A 16,329-nucleotide genomic window follows, 5' to 3' on the forward strand; every position below is an offset into this window, starting at 1 on the left:
AGCAGAACACAACTGAGTTCTCTCTCTCTCTCTCTCTCTCTCTCTCTCTCTCTCTCTCTCTCTCTCTTTCCCTCCCTCCCTTCCCCTCCCTTCCTGCCTTCCTCTCTCTCTCCCCCTCTGCATTCTCCGCCCCCTCCCTCCTTCCCCTCTTTCCACCTCCAAAACACTGTTCCCATAACAAATTCAAGCAAAATATTTAATTAATTGTATGAGACTTTTTAAGTATTCGTATGAATTGATAATATTAACTGTTGCAATTACCTGTATTGGTATCATACATTAATAACAATAAATGCATGAGAACATAATAGGAAATTTCTGTTTGCCTGAATTAACTTTGCCCATATCACCAAGTTGCATCTCTGAACAATTAGCGATGCTGGAAGATGCAAAATCTTATTAGGTACCTTGAGGAAAAGGCAACCAATCACCTACAGTGGACCAATGCATGGAGCACAGAGATGCATCAACAGTAAACAGGATTTTCTAGCAGAAGTACATTCATTGACACACACACACACACACACACACACAAATGCATACTCTCGCTGTGGTCATGGGAATGTGTGTTTGGGTGCCTTTGTGCTTGTGTGTGTGGATGTGTGGACTTTTGCTAGAAAAAGAGCAAGAGTTCGAAAGCCAGTGTGAATGCTCTTTTCTGTGTGCATGTCTCTGTGCTCCACACATCAGTCGGCAATAGGTGAGTAAATGCCTTTCCCTTATTGTACATACTTCTCCATCCAGGAATTTCCATTATTATAATAAAATCTTATTAGGGATTAAAAGTGCAATGGCCTGTGAATTACTTTGCTCTTGTTTCTTTATAGGGAAGACAATTTTGACGTATTATGCATTGCAGACTGGGGTCAAGGTTTATCATTTTACACTATGGGTGGCAAACTGGTAAGTTCAGGGTAAAGTTTGACATTCCTTTACTTTTCTTCTCTCCTTTTGTGAAATCATTATTCATTGTTCTCAAACAGGTGGGCAAAGAGCGCAATATTGGCTTTGATCCCCTTTGTGTTAGTTATTTCAATAATGGTGAATATCTTCTCCTTGGTGGATCAAATAAAACCTGTACATTGATGACAAAAGATGGAATACGTCTTGGAACGGTTGGAGAAGAACAGTCTTCATGGGTATGGTGCTGTGCAGCCCGCCCAGATTCCAATTATGTGGTATGTTATTTGTTTATTTTGACTCATTGTAGATTTTTTTTTGGGAGACCAATAATATTTGAACATATTGTTATGTTATAGGCCCTTGGATGTCAAGATGGCACAATTGCATACTACCAACTGATATTTAGCACAGTGCATGGACTTTACAGAGAACGCTATGCCTTCAGGTATGTAGGAATAAAGAGAGTGCTTTACAGCTTGCGATACTGTATGAAGTAAATTATGTGTACATGGATGATTGTGTGTTTAGTCTACAAGTATCTGGTAAGTAGTGTGCAGAACTGTGTCATAGTAGACATCCATTGTGTTAATACAATCTTGTACATTACACTTCATGTGTAACTGAAATGTGTATTTTCCTTATATGTGAACAAGTTGAGCTTACAGTTATGTTTAGTTGTGTCTCAGTATGAAAATCTGGCTAAATACATGAATGATTGAAATGTGCAGGTAGTAGACACAATTAAGCGTAATTGTATTGAGCAGGATAGTAAAACAGTAACATTTGTGAATATTTCTATTTAATAAAGTCATTTTTTCCCAAACTTCCCTGTGATTTGAGTCATATTAACATTTATTGTCAAATGATCATGTTAACGTTTATTGCCAAATTGCATTCCTAGGTTTAAAGAATTGTATCTCAGAACCACAAAAGCTGCTCATCTTATAGTGCATCAATTGCAACAGCCACAAATCCACTGCAGTAATGTATAGCTATTGTATTAAGTGCCACAACAGCATACAGACCGTGGGAAAATTTTATCTGCTAAAATCACAATTGGAGGTGTGGGTTGGGGACCAAAATTATTGGTAGAGGCAGAAAAGTGTTAAACATCATTGTGACCACTTGTAAGAAGATCACTACAAAGAAAATGACTGCAAAGCTTACTATATTTCTAGAAAGGAAGCACCAGTGAAAACTGTAAGGCGAGGACAGCTTAAAAAGGCTGCTCATCACAGAATACCTAGCTTCACCTCTTGTATATCAAGAAGAGTCTTCACTGATGCAAAGAGCACAAAACATGGGTGACCAAACAAAAGGAAACATGCTTTTATACAGCTCTGTACTGCATCACCTGCCCATGCTTGTAAAATGTCAGGGGCAGTGTTTTACAAGTGTGAAGTTTAGTGGAGGCTCTGTAATGATCTGGATGGTCATGCTGTGGTTTCTGTGTCATGTTGAAAGGAAAAATAACTGATCAACTAATGAAACGCCTTCAGGTGACTGTTCATCCTGAGATGAGGTGCTGCCATAAGATTAACCTCATTCACGCTGACTGAAATCTCAAAGATAAGTTTGTTGAGCAATATAATGAAATAATGCACCCTAGATCACCAACTTAGAATATTATCAAGCCATTTTGGTCTTTATTGGAAAAACAACTAAGGGCTTGTTATTCTCCTTCAGGATTTCTCAAATACTCGGGACAGTTTCATTTGCAGTGAATTCTATAAACTACATCAACGTACAAAAACATCCAGGCAATTTTGAATGCAAAAGGTGTCCCCAGCACATGACGTATATGTTCATATTATTTATTTCCAAATCCCAGAATTGATGAATTCATACCTATGCATGTGTCAAATTGTCAGTGTAAAACACTGAACACAATCTTAGTATTTTGTCCTATAAGACTAAATATATGGCGTTTAAAGCTCCAAAATCTATTGTATTTATACACACATCAAAACAAGTTTTGCATCAGCTCTGTTCTGAGAGTTCTGGAACCTGTACAGAAAATTGGAATAGAGATCAACATGAACATCATTTCTGCCCTTTTTATTGCTTACGAAAACCAAACATTGCATATTGTACCACCATACAGCGAGACCTTCAGAGGTGGTGGTCCAGATTGCTGTACACACCAGTACCTCTAATACCCAGTAGCATGTCCTCTTGCATTGATGCATGCCTGTATTCGTTGTAGCATACTATCCCCAAGTTCATCAAGGCATTGTTGGTCCAGATTGTCCCACTCCTCAACGGTGATTTGGCGTAGATCCCTCAGAGTGGTTGGTGGGTCACATTGCCCATAAACAGCCCTTTTCAATCTATCCCAGGCAAATTCGATAGGCCGGCCGAAGTGGCCATGCGGTTAAAGGCGCTGCAGTCTGGAACCGCAAGACCGCTACGGTCACAGGTTCGAATCCTGCCTCGGGCATGGATGTTTGTGATGTCCTTAGGTTAGTTAGGTTTAACTAGTTCTAAGTTCTAGGGGACTAATGACCTCAGCAGTTGAGTCCCATAGTGCTCAGAGCCATTTGCACCATTTGCAAATTCGATAGGGTTCATGTCTGGAGAACATGCTGGCCACTCTAGTCGAGCAATGTCGTTATCCCGAAGGAAGTCACTCACAAGATACGCACGATAGGGGCGAGAATTGTCATCCATGAAGACGAATGCCTCGCCAACATGCTGGCGATATGGTTGCACTATTGGTCCGAGGATGGCATTCATGTATCATACAGCCGTTACAGCGCCTTCCACTATCACCACCAGCATATGTCGGCCCCACATAACGCCACCCCAAAATAGCAGGGAACCTCCACCTTGCTGCACTCGCTGGACAGTATGTCTAAGGCTTTCAGCCTGACAGGGTTGCCTCCAAACATGTCTCCGACGATCATCTGGTTGAAGGCATATGCAACACTCATCGGTGAAGAGAACATGATGCCAATCCTGAGCGGTCCATTCGGCATGTTGCTGAGCCCATCTGTACCGCACTGCATGGTGTTGTGGTTGCAAAGATGAACCTTGCCATGGACGTTGGGAGTGAAGTTGCGCATCATGCAGCATATTGCACACAGTTTGAGTCATAACACGACGTCCACCGACAGCACGAAAATCATTATTCAACATGGTTGCATTGCTGTCAGGGTTCCTCCAAGCAATAATCCATAGGTAGCAGTCATACACTGCAGTAGTAGCCCTTGGGCACCTGAGTGAGGCATGTCATTGACAGTTCCTGTTTCTGTATCTCCTCCATGTCGAACAACATCGCTTTGGTTCACTCTGAGACACCTGGACACATCCCTTGTTGAGAGCCCTTCCTGGCAGAAAGTAACAATGTGGATGTGATCAAACCCTGGTGTTGACTGTCTAGGCATAATAGATCTACAGAAAAAACGAGCCATGTACCTGCTTACTGGTAGAATGACTGGAACTGATCGGCTGTCAGAGCCCCTCTGTCTAATAGGTGCTGCTCATGCATGGTTGTTTAGATCTTTGGGCAGGTTTTGTGACATCTCTGAACAGTCAAAGGGACTGTGTCTGCGATACAATATCCACAGTCAACGTCTGTCTTCAGGAGTTCTGGGAACTGGGATGATACAAAACTTTTTTTGGTTGTGTATTATGGGGCCAAAGTGTCCAACATTTTCCCAGTAGAATAGGTCTATCCTTGATGTGTGTACCTGGATCTGTAAAATACCCCTCAGTGGATACGATAACTCAGAACATTTCCCTTGTAGAAGTTTCTGTAGATGAGGGAATAGGTAGAGACAAAAGGCTCCCAAACTGATGATTAGGGTGGATGTTACAACTATTTGTGTTGCAAATGTCACTGTTTTCCCATTGACAAACCACCTTTGTGAGCAAGTACGCTGCCCCTAATGAAAGGCAGTTATTGTTAAACCCTTTATAAGTTGATTAATAAGAGGAATCTCTATTGAATCTTATGAAACAACAGTCGTAAGCTCATCAGCGTGTAAAATGGTTTTTATGCTCCTATTTTGCAACGAGAGTTGTAGTTGCCGTGAAATGTCATAGTAGCTAATGTTAGTACTACTCATACAACATTAATTTCTACAGGTGCATGACTTATGGATCTTTGTCTTACTAATGTCTCAGGAGTGTTTAAATTGAAATCAGTTGCAATCAATAACTAATTCAGTTTAGCATTGTTTTTAATGAAAGTTTTGTTAGAAACATTTGTTATTCCAATAGGCATCACATCTATAATTATTGGAATATGATTACATTGTAATCTTCTGCTGATACATGATACAACTGTTTTAGAGAAACCTTTTGTTCTCATGTTACAGCAATATCTCCAATAGGACAGTCATAAAGATTTTTCTAACTTTTTAAAAAAATGAGTGGCAGGATGGCAACAAATGCATAGATGTGGTCAATTATTGGTGTATCAATAATGCACTGCAATGGGTGCCTCATAAAGTGGAAATCAAGAAAACTCGCTATAAGAAAGTGTTGCAAGATATATTTTGATGACTTCCCAATTAACAAAATCTTGTGAGACAGTGTTAAAAACATTGCGAATCTGAAATCACTGACAGTCACCAAACTGTGCCCAGCACATTCATCATTCATGTTGAATTTGCAGAAAACATGATACACTGCTTTTTATATATCACCCTTAAAACCAAGAAATTCCTCCCATATTAGCTTATTTTTATCAAATTAATGAGTTAAATAGTCTTTAGCAGTAAAAATTTGTAATTCTATTCATAGTTTACACTAAAACATACATAGAGAGTTGAAGATACTACACAGAAATGATACTGTGCAATACAGAGCTGAGTGAGCATTTAATAAAAACATAGTAGTCTTAACTTTTTTCAGTAAGATAAATGGCTTAGTACTTCAAAGTACGAAGAAACTGCCGGTGTATTTTCTGCAAGTAAGAAAGACGTATGTCATTGATATGCAACCATACTCAACATATGTCAGATTGATGCATCAAGAGTCATATTCAAATGGTATTTGCTCTTTATATGTATTGAACACTTACTCTCAGTTGGATGTGTTTGCTGTTAACTGTGTGTTGCCATTATTTTTCTTTCACAGTGATTCTTCCTTTTCCATTTGACTGAGAAAGAGCCACTATTGAAGTTTGGCAAGCACTATTCCAATTTCCTTCAATACAGCTTATTGTTGTAGTGGCTCTAGAGTCATTTTGGTTATATAATTGTGATTGTATACAACATTGAGCAATAGAATGAGAGAGAGCTACTATGGTGACTAGAGAGCACTATCATTACCTTGACAAATGGAATCGTTGAGCTTAACATATAACCTTGATGCCATTAGACCTTGTACAGGCTGTGTACACCGTAGTCACACAGGAGGTAGACAGGACAGTGTGTTTGATCAAGTCCACATCATTAGGGCAGTCTGATTTATCCATATTTTGAAGTAATGCAGGCTTTGAGCATTCAACATTTCACTGTATCAGCAGTTTACCATTAGAATTTGATTCATGTAAAATTACTGCCACCAGAGTCACCTGTTGCACTCCATAGTGTTGTAGATTACAAGGATCAGTGTGACCAGCTCAATTTTGATGACGGAGATGAGCCATAGTGCAACAGATCACACCCATGAACTATTTCAACGGATTAATCCCATTTCCATGCTACATAACTGCTTGTGAACAGCAACACTTCTCCCCCTGCCCCCTTCTCCCAATCCTTACTTCCTTCTCCCCAGTCCCCACCCCTTCCCGATTGAGGAGCAGAAAGCAGAAGACAGGAATGATAGAATTGATCTATAATTATCTTTGTTTTCCACAGAAAAGATTATATTTGATGGCATGGGTCAGTTAATATTTTTTATGAGTAGGTTACTGTTCAGGTTGGGTAATATCCTCGTTAAGAAGAGACTGTCTTCTAGTAGAGGCAATGAAAGGTTCTATTCCTAGGAAGAGAGGGAAGGACAGAAGAAGATACCAAATGATGGATGACATCAGTAGATCACAAGGAAGGTATCAAAGAATGAACAGAGAAGCATGGAGGGCCATGAAGTCTAAACATACCACAAGGCAGATAACTAAATGATGATGATGATGATGATGATAATGATGACATTCATCATGCATCGTTGTTGTGGTCTTCAGTCCTGAGACTGGTTTGATGCAGCTCTCCATGCTATTCTATCCTGTGCAAGCTTTTTCATCTCCCAGTACCTACTGCAACCTACATCCTTCTGAATCTGCTTAGTGTATTCATCTCTTGGTCTCCCTCTACGATTTTTACCCTCCACGCTGCCCTCCAATACTAAATTGGTGATCCATTGATGCCTCAGAACATGTCCTACCAACCGATCCCTTCTTCTGGTCAAGTTGTGCCACAAACTTCTCTTCTCCCCAATTCTATTCAATACTTCCTCATCATGCATCATGTCCTGTAAATGTCATAATAAAAGAAAGCCTTCATGGATACCAAATTAAACAGTAACAGCCATTACAGGCTACTTCGGTAAAAGACTAGTACTAATGTATTCACACTGTTCATTATGGGAAGTACTCCTAGATCACTTTATATATTTATGTGTTTATTAGGAAAAAAGTTACAATTTTGATTAAAGCCGCTGCTCTTCTTCTTACGCTACTCTGCTATTGTTTTTATTTAATACTTCAGAAAAAGCAGTTGTGTGACATTACACAGAATGTTACCATTTGACCATATACTGGCAAAGTCAAAAACAGTTGAATACGAACAGTAGAATTAAGCAGAATCTGTATATCTTGAGTCTGAATACTCTTATAGTAAATAGAAGTTGTGGGTAATAAGGAACATTTACAAAATCGTGTTGTAGACAAGTGAAGCAGTTGCGCCTAATGTACAGAACTCTGTCTGGGATACTGTACTGTTACATTATGCACATTTATTTGTATACTGTTTCATAATTTCAAAGATGTTTTCATGAATACATGGAACTGAAATTTTTTTCAATATTACACTGTAAACACAGTTTACTTTTTGATTTCTGCATTTTCAGTTGAGATGCCCTTAACAAAGGCAAATTGAGTTGTTGCTCGAAGGTTATACCAAGAAAAGTTTTGTATTCAAGGTGTCTTACAGCCTTCATATAATTGATAAATGACACTTATATATTCAAAGACAAGGCTGCTTGCTTTTATATAAATATAAATAAGCAGCTTCATCTTTGAATGCGAAAAAAGTCATTTATCATCTATTCTGAGAAAAGAGTTTCAGTATTTTGTTGTGAGATGTCTTCTTAAAAAAAGGGTGTACTATAAGTAGAACTCAGTATTTACAGATGTAAAAAAAAGGTCTTTGGAAAATACAATATTTGTCTAGCAGACAAACAGCAGCTATATAGTAAAACTGAGGAGACGGTAACTTTTTCAAAGTAGCAGGTTTCTTACTAATTAACTCCATTAAATGTAGATGGCATAAGTATGAATAGCATTAAGCAGCATAGTGATACTTTATTGTTAACTAACGTATACAGATTAAGTTTCTATGATTACCTTGTATCTTGTTGATATATATCTTGACTAATTCCACATCTCTGAAGGTTCTCTTTCTTGTACATATAGTATGGAAAGTGGTACCCATTACTGGTGTAAGTTTGCCTGGGAGTGAAAGGACCGGGCAAAATAAGGATTGAATATCATTTGTATCAAGATTTTTATTAACACTCCTCAGGAAAAGTAATTTTACCAATTAGGCCAACAGGAGCTTCACAAATTAAGACCAAACCATCCAACTAGATTAAAAAAATTAAGAACAGTTACTTAAAGTCAATAAAATAATCTCTTCCAAGGTTCCTATTCTCTTTTAAAATGATAAACAATCAAGCACAGAACTCAAGAATGCCCAAACAACAGTGTTTTATAACAATCATAACGTGATAGGAAACCTGTCTTCTAAACAGGAAGGCAATAAACATCTTTAGAATGTATTTGACTAACATAAACAAATAATTCAGGTTTACATAAAAGAAGTCATTAAAAGGAAAGAAAAATAATTAAAGCTGCTTGGTGTGAAACCACCACACATTGAAAGGGTGAGCTGTTTGTCTGCACCAACTGTGCTGGCATAAGCTGACATCAGCACACAGTTTGGCAAAGAGATTGCTAGAAGATTAATAGTAGGCGCTAGCAACATGCTTATCAGGAGAGAGGCCAAATAGAGACTCACAAGCAACATGCTGCCAACGTCATCTTGACTGACAGTATTTAGATCGCCGTCGCAGACCGGAGGGCCCAGTGAGTCCCTGTCAGTCATCTAGAGAGTCGACGAGTCGAGTCATCAGTTGCAGTCCAGGGGGAGTCGCAGTTGCAGTTCGCTTAGCCTCTAGCTCTGAGTCAGTCAGTACCTAGTGACCAGAGTAGTGTACATTGTGAAACTTGTACTTCACCAGCAGTGAGACTAATGTGGACGATTACGGAAGAGCTTGTACCACAACAACTAGCTTAAGATAAGTAACTTCCTGTTAGACCAGAACCTAGTTAATAAATCTTCCTGACTGGAAGATGGTCAGAAATTAAAATCCAATATTCCATATGATTAGTCACACTAATTTATGTGCCAGCACTTCTGAAAAACCATGCAATGTCTGAAGGAGAGCCTCAGCATGATGAGGAGGTAAACACACAGTGTCGAACTCTGCACCAATTACATTAGTATTACAGAGATCTACTGTCCTAGAATGGTGGCCAAGTGAAACTTCACCTCAGACCAAAATCCAAAATAAAATTTCCCAGGGACATAATCCAAAACTAATCCTGTTTTACTTACAGAATCACACCAACTTCCGGAAACGGACTCTGTGCACGCACAGAAAAATGCACCACATCCCCTTCATGCCAAAGATCATGTTCTAGGAGATGTGGCATGAGCTATTGATCATGCAGTGGTTCAGGAAGGTCTGGCAGAATGCTAATACTTCAGGTGTAAAGAAGATCACTCACCAATAGGAGTCATATTCAGTCATCAACAGGCACACAAAAAAGAATGAAAATATTGGTAGCTTTTGGAAGAAATCCTCTAATGAGCTAGAACATGTGCACTCCTCTCTCTCTCTCTCTCTCTCTCTCTCTCTCTCTTTCTCTCTCTTCTCCCCCCCCTCCCCCCCATAACCCCCCCCCCCCCCCGACACACACACACACTACTACCATGAGCGTGTGTGTGTGAGGAGTGGGAGGCATCCACATGCTCTAGCTCATTCAAGGATTTCTAAGGTTTTCATTCTTTCTTTGTGCCTGTTGGTGACTCAACACTTCTCCTATTCAGGGCATTATCTCCTTTACACCTACAGTACATATTTATATCCTGCCAGAATTTTCCTCTTATATTGTGTGTTTGCCCTTGTTAAAGCCATGGACTTGGTTACTTTGACAGAGAGCAAAAGATTGATACTCACGAACAAGAGAGAGAGCACTAAAACTTGCATGGACACCATGTTCGGAAACTTGTAAATTCATCCACAACAAGAAGCCAATAGGAGTTCCAGTAGATAATCACAAAGATGATGTGCAATCTTTGCCAAGGGACACTTTACTTGAGCCAGTCGAAAAAAATTTGTGGTGGAGCGAACTGGTGTTCTGTACATGCCAGATTTTGTGATGTTAATTGTTCTATTTGAGCATATATGTCAACCCATGTGCAGTGTTTTCTGGCAAGCAGCTGAGTATGTGCAAGCAGCTGAGTACGTACAATGCCCCAGTGGCCTTGATGGAGAAGGCAGAGAACTTCCTTCTAAAGCAACTGTGGCACAACCACACGGGACTAGTCACTGTTTGTATGTTAGAGGATGACACAGTGCTGGACCGATAAGCTGTGCCGAAGCACAAAATAATGGCATATGATCAGATCCCATAAGTGGGTGCGGCAAGCACGAGTTTTGTGGCATGGTATCATTAAATGAAATACTTCCTCTGCTGCCTGCCCACTGACTGTTACAGGGAAAGTCGCAGCAATGTCGTGCCAAGCCAAACATTCCTGTGCCACTTAATCTCTGATACCTCAAGCTGCAGGCCATGCTTAGCAATACGTGGTTGCACATTGTCTTTCATGGCCTGTCCATAGGCACAGAAGAGTTCACAGAGAGAACATTGCCTTGAATGTGCAAACCAAACAGATAAGGAGAATAAAACATTCTCGGTTTTCAAGCCACGTCAATTCGAATAAAATTCTTGAGCTTCCGATAGCCATCTCTGCCATTGTTGTCAGGAGTTCACTGACTGCCAGGGCTGCTACAGTTTCTCACTTATACAGGCATGATGACAGATGCCAATCAGATGGACCCAATGTGGTGCGCACGTGAAAGTTGACCCGGGCAGCTAGGGGAGAGTCAATGCCAGAAATATTTTCACTGTCACATGAACACAAAACTGTGTTTTTGTAATGAAATGTGGCAGGTAAGCTGCAAATAGATAGCACAGGAAGGTCACGTCCATTGTTGGCAGAAAATGTCATCTTTGACTTACTTAGCTTGTGCTTGTCTAACAGCTCATATTTGCTTCTATTCAAAAGAGTCACTGACATGCAAGTGTCCAGTTGCATACGTATTCTGTGTCTGGCAGGCTACAAAGTGACAAATAATTTATTAGCATGACACTGGATGGAAGAAGTTTCCAATTCTTTGCCTTTGCATTTGGCTCCCATTGAACAATACTAGAATACTTGGCGTTGGAAATATTAAGTTAACATCAGTTGACTGATACAGTGGAGAACATGCTGAGTGATTGTTGGATTTGCATGTATGCTGACAGACAGAATCTGTCTATGCTTGCCACAGTGGTAGCACTTAGCATCATGACTGGACCATGACTGTTGCTTATGTGCCTTGAAACACTGAACACAGGCTTTAACCATGCTAGCCTACTGCCAAGCACACTGTTGTTGTTTACGATACTGCTTTGGCTTGTGAACGAAGGGCGCCACCTGTTTACCATTACTGTGAAGAGCACAAATAGGAGCAGAATCAAAGTCCATTGCCACACTGTTGTACAAGTCCTGGTGCTAAATCATTTCCAAAACATGTTGCAAGCTGTGATCAGAATACTTAAGAATCTGTTCGCGTATGTAATGATCTGACACATTTTGATTAACAGCGTCCCTAGCGTAACCATGGCATCACTGTAGTAACATCCACATATGCACTTGAAGTCGTGATGCCATGTAAGTAGTCACCTACTGATTATGTGTTTGGATTGCCTGCACAAGCAAAAGAATTTGTAACATGCAACTGCCACGTTATTCTGCTCATCATAGTACTTGTCCAGTGCAGCAGTTAGTTCATCTAAGTAATACTTTAAGGGCGGCTGGTGAGAAAAAGTTTGCAGGCTAACTGGTACACTAAAACACTGACTGTTGCAATAAAATATGGCTGCCTTCCCTACTTTCAGTGTGAGGCACCTTCAAGTGCGAGTCGAGCTGTGCATGGCACTCAAAACTATTCTTCTTGTTAAGAATTAAATGCCTGGAATGGTGATGTGGAAACAGATGCTGCTGGCTTTTGTACTGTGGCTGCTGGAGCGATGCCACAGTGTTTGCTTTCATTGCTAGCAATCTGTTCATGGATTCCATAAGCTGTTGCTTCTGCTGACCCTGCAACTGAATAATCTGAGTTAATGACAGTTCTTGTCAGTCATTGGCAATGATAACACACATGTGCAACCCCTCCCCCCCCCCCCCCCTCGCACCACACACATGCACAAACAGTACAAAAATAGAGCACAACCACTAAGCTATACTGGAAGAAAGTGCCGATTAAAGTCACTACATATTTGTCACCAGTTACGGGACAAATATTCTGAAATACACACAATAATATTGGTACACAGTACCAATGTGGCAGGCAAGCATGGCAAATTCCATAATTCCACAAGAAATACACATGCAGCAAACATGCTTGTTGAAATATGGAAACCAAAAACAGCAAAACCAATGTTCTTGGTGGGAAGCGAGACAACCAACAAAACAATGTCACTTATGTTCCATTTCAGGAAGAAGTAGGACCAAGCAGCAACTAAATGTAGATTTCCCTTGACTCCAGATGTTTGGTTGCCCCATAGTGGATGCCAGTGAGTTGGTGGTTACTATGACAGAGAGCAAAAGATTGAGATCTCAAGTAATGTAAGATAAACTTTGTTTGACTTAACTCAGTTTTCAATGACAATTCATATCAGTAAACAGTCCAAATCCATGAGGTAGGCCAAGTCTGTATGTACACAGTAGTATCAGAGGTTGAGTGTTGAGATACAGCAATTAGACTGTGAGCTAAATTCGGCAGGTGCGACTTGTGGCGCCCTTAAGTTAGTTCCGGCCACAGCACTGGTGGAGCAGGAGGATGAGGGTGTGTCTAGGAGGCAGCTGCAGATTGGCAGTGCAATCAAGCCATTGCTGCTAACTTCAGAATGTGGAGACTGACTTTGCATGGTATTGGAGGCAATTCATACCACATATTTTTACAAGAAAGAGAGCTGTCAGGGATGTGGAGAGAGAGAGAGAGAGAGAGAGAGAGAGAGAGAGAGAATGTTCTTTAGCTATTTAAGAATTTCTTCCAAAAGCCAGCAGTTTTCACTCTTTTTGTGTGCTTGTCGGCATCTCAGTTCTTCTGCTATTTGATGAATGTTTCTCTTTCTTGATCATATGTACAGAACACATGAGTGAATGAATGAGTGAGTGAGTGAATGAATGGATAGATGAATTTGAGTGAATGAATGGATAGATGAATGCATCAACTGGCTACAAAGGGATCTCAGAGAAGTCACTACCAGCTCTGCACAATATTTTAGAACTTTGGTTGAAATACTGTCATAAACAGGGAATTACTACCGTAATGGTTTTTGTGATCTCTCTAGCAGTTGATTTGGCAGAACTGATATCTAGTAGTGGAGTATGCAATGCCTGTCAAAGTAAGTCCAATGAATCTGCTTTTGATGGTCCATTTTTTGTGCCCCTTTGTTATTGCATATAGTTAGGAAGCATTCATGGAACTTAGTGACCAATGATTTGAATTTAACATCATATGTGTTGCTGCTACTCTTGTCAGGAAGCTGAGTACCATTTGCCTTATTGAATTTTTTCATGTCATGCTTATGTAGTATTGTTGGAAGTGCGGTCACTATTACTTGCCGGGATGGTCGACTCAGCATGGCTTGCAAGACATTGAATGCTGACTACCAGTTCCTCAAGCAGCTGAATCAGAAATGCTTCACTAGCAAAAACATTCTTTATTCATTGAGTAGCTCATACAGTCTCTTGGCAGTGCCTCAGTTGCATTCGTTGACTCCCCAGGTAGCCATGGCTGCCTCAGTGAAGTCCAAAGCAACATACTCAGCTGCAGCAGTATATGGTCACTGGGCGGGAGTGTCAGCTCAGCTGAGTGCAGCATTAGTGTGTGACCTTGCAAATGCGTGGCTGACCTGAGGTGTCGGCAGTCTACCAGTATGTGTGTTGACAGCCAGCTGCTGTGGTAACTGATCAAGTGTGTGATGACTGATATGATGCACTGAACCCCAGACCCCTTGGAGACACCCAGAGACTGGATAGTGTCACCTTGGCAGTGGGCCCAGCTGGATGGCACTATTCAAGTCCAGTAGCACCAGGTCTACCAGTGGCCTGCTGATTGGCAGCTAGTGGATAAGGTGATTAGATGCGATGATGAAGCTTATACACCCTCACACTCACCATCGATTGGCATGAAGTATGTCTTGTTGTTCGCAGCAGTTGGAGACAAGATACTACTAGGGTATGGGCACCAAGTATTTATAGTTGCTTAGCATACTTTTGTTATGGCAGGATGCTGTTTTAGGTCAAATAGTTGTCCAAGGTGCTCATCATCAGGCTAAGTCATGAGATAATTCAGCTTGCCACTGCAGTGGATTGAGCCCTTTCACCATGCCATGTCAACAATATTTTAGACCTGGCAGCAGATTCTCACAGGCAGCTGGTTTGCCTGTCTGGCCACATGTGAAGTCTGTGCAGAGAGGTGGTGGCTCAACAGCTAATAGTGCAGTAAACTGCCTATGATTTTTTCTTGGATTCTTGAATTTTTTGAGCATAGTGGATAGCTTTTGCCATTTTGCTTGTAGTACACCCTTGAGTCTTGATTAGATCTAGTTCTCTGAATTTAATAAAGGTCTCTCTTCCTGGCACAAGGCACTTTGATCATGCTTGTTTGCCACCTATTGTCTCAGTTCCCACTGTAAGTGTTTCTGACTTGTAGAGGAAAACTGAATTCATAATGGTGTGTGAATAGATTTAGAAATAATTAAATTATCATCTACTGTGTGTCTTTGTTAAACTTCTTCCTGTTATTGGTCCAGTAAATGTCTTCGGTATTAATCATTGTGAAAGTGTCCATTTCTCTTCGTATCTAAACCTAATTGATGGTGATGCCTTATTGTTACCATTAGATGATAACTGTGAGACAAACCATTTATTATAGGGGTTACATCTATTTCTTGAAAGGCAGTAGAATTTAGAAATAAGTCATCAATCACTGTTGCACTGTTTGGGAATGTTGCTTTGGAAGTCAAACCAAAGCTGGACATCAGTGATTCTAGGTGCCCTCTGTATATAGTCACTTCCCAGGTTTTTTTTAGTAAGACTTATTAATATGCCATCTAATTGCTTAATCAAATTTAAAAAAAAAATTCCTGTAGGTGGCACACAGACTGCCAGAACTGCTGTCTTGTATGTTCCCAATTCTATAAAGCACTAAAAGAGAGATTTAATACTTTATTCATTGAAGTCTACAGCTTGGAACATTACTCCAGTTTGTGTGTATACATCTACTCCTACATTACTCATATTATGCCTACAGTAAAATGGTACTAACTCGTATCCATTTAGGTGCATCTTTTCAGTTTGTTTGAATTCTAAATCATCTATTATGCATAGCAAACCAGTAGAAATAACTGTACATTTCTTAGCATCCTGTAGTGATATGAGAAGCTCATCTTTCTTACTTAACATGCTGCTTATTATGACAAAGTTCAGATGTATTATGATCAGTACCTTTTGTGCTGACCAAACTGCCATTTTTGTTCCATCCACTGATTGTTGCAACTGTGTATATAGTTATTTGGCAGCATTATCTTTCAGAAACACCTACTCCAAAAAAACACCTTGCAGTAGTAATAGAAATCTCAGAGATTGGACAGACTAAGCACTGGTTACATTGAATGCTTCTTCAGATTAGTTGTGCAAGTAACCTTGAACTGGAAATATTCAGATTCACTTACAGTGTGACCATATGAGGCATGACACATAATTGCACCCATATGTGGTAAATCCATTCTGCTGAGAAATTCCTGAAATTCTACATTTACATGTTCACCAGAGTGCTTCATCCAAAGCATTTCATATTCTTCAAAGAGTGATGTGATCTTCACATTAATTTAAAGAGCGTTCCCTGCAATGCTCA

The 16,329-nt window shown here is 40.2% G+C and overlaps 1 protein-coding gene across 4 annotated transcripts in view; it reads left to right on the plus strand.

Annotated features, from left to right (window-relative positions):
- The window catches only part of LOC126262378 (intraflagellar transport protein 122 homolog), a 241,108-nt gene that overhangs the window by 42,267 nt on the left and 182,512 nt on the right, over positions 1–16,329 (plus strand). For all 4 annotated transcript variants that reach the window (XM_049959003.1, XM_049958996.1, XM_049958986.1 and 1 more), the window contains exons 6-8: positions 828–903; positions 984–1,178; positions 1,260–1,348. In XM_049959003.1, the coding sequence (XP_049814960.1) occupies positions 828–903; positions 984–1,178; positions 1,260–1,348 (360 nt within the window). The remainder of the gene's footprint in view (positions 1–827; positions 904–983; positions 1,179–1,259; positions 1,349–16,329) is intronic.

The sequence above is a fragment of the Schistocerca nitens genome, chromosome 1, assembly GCF_023898315.1.
Source record: "Schistocerca nitens isolate TAMUIC-IGC-003100 chromosome 1, iqSchNite1.1, whole genome shotgun sequence".
NCBI classification, from domain to species: domain Eukaryota; kingdom Metazoa; phylum Arthropoda; class Insecta; order Orthoptera; family Acrididae; genus Schistocerca; species Schistocerca nitens.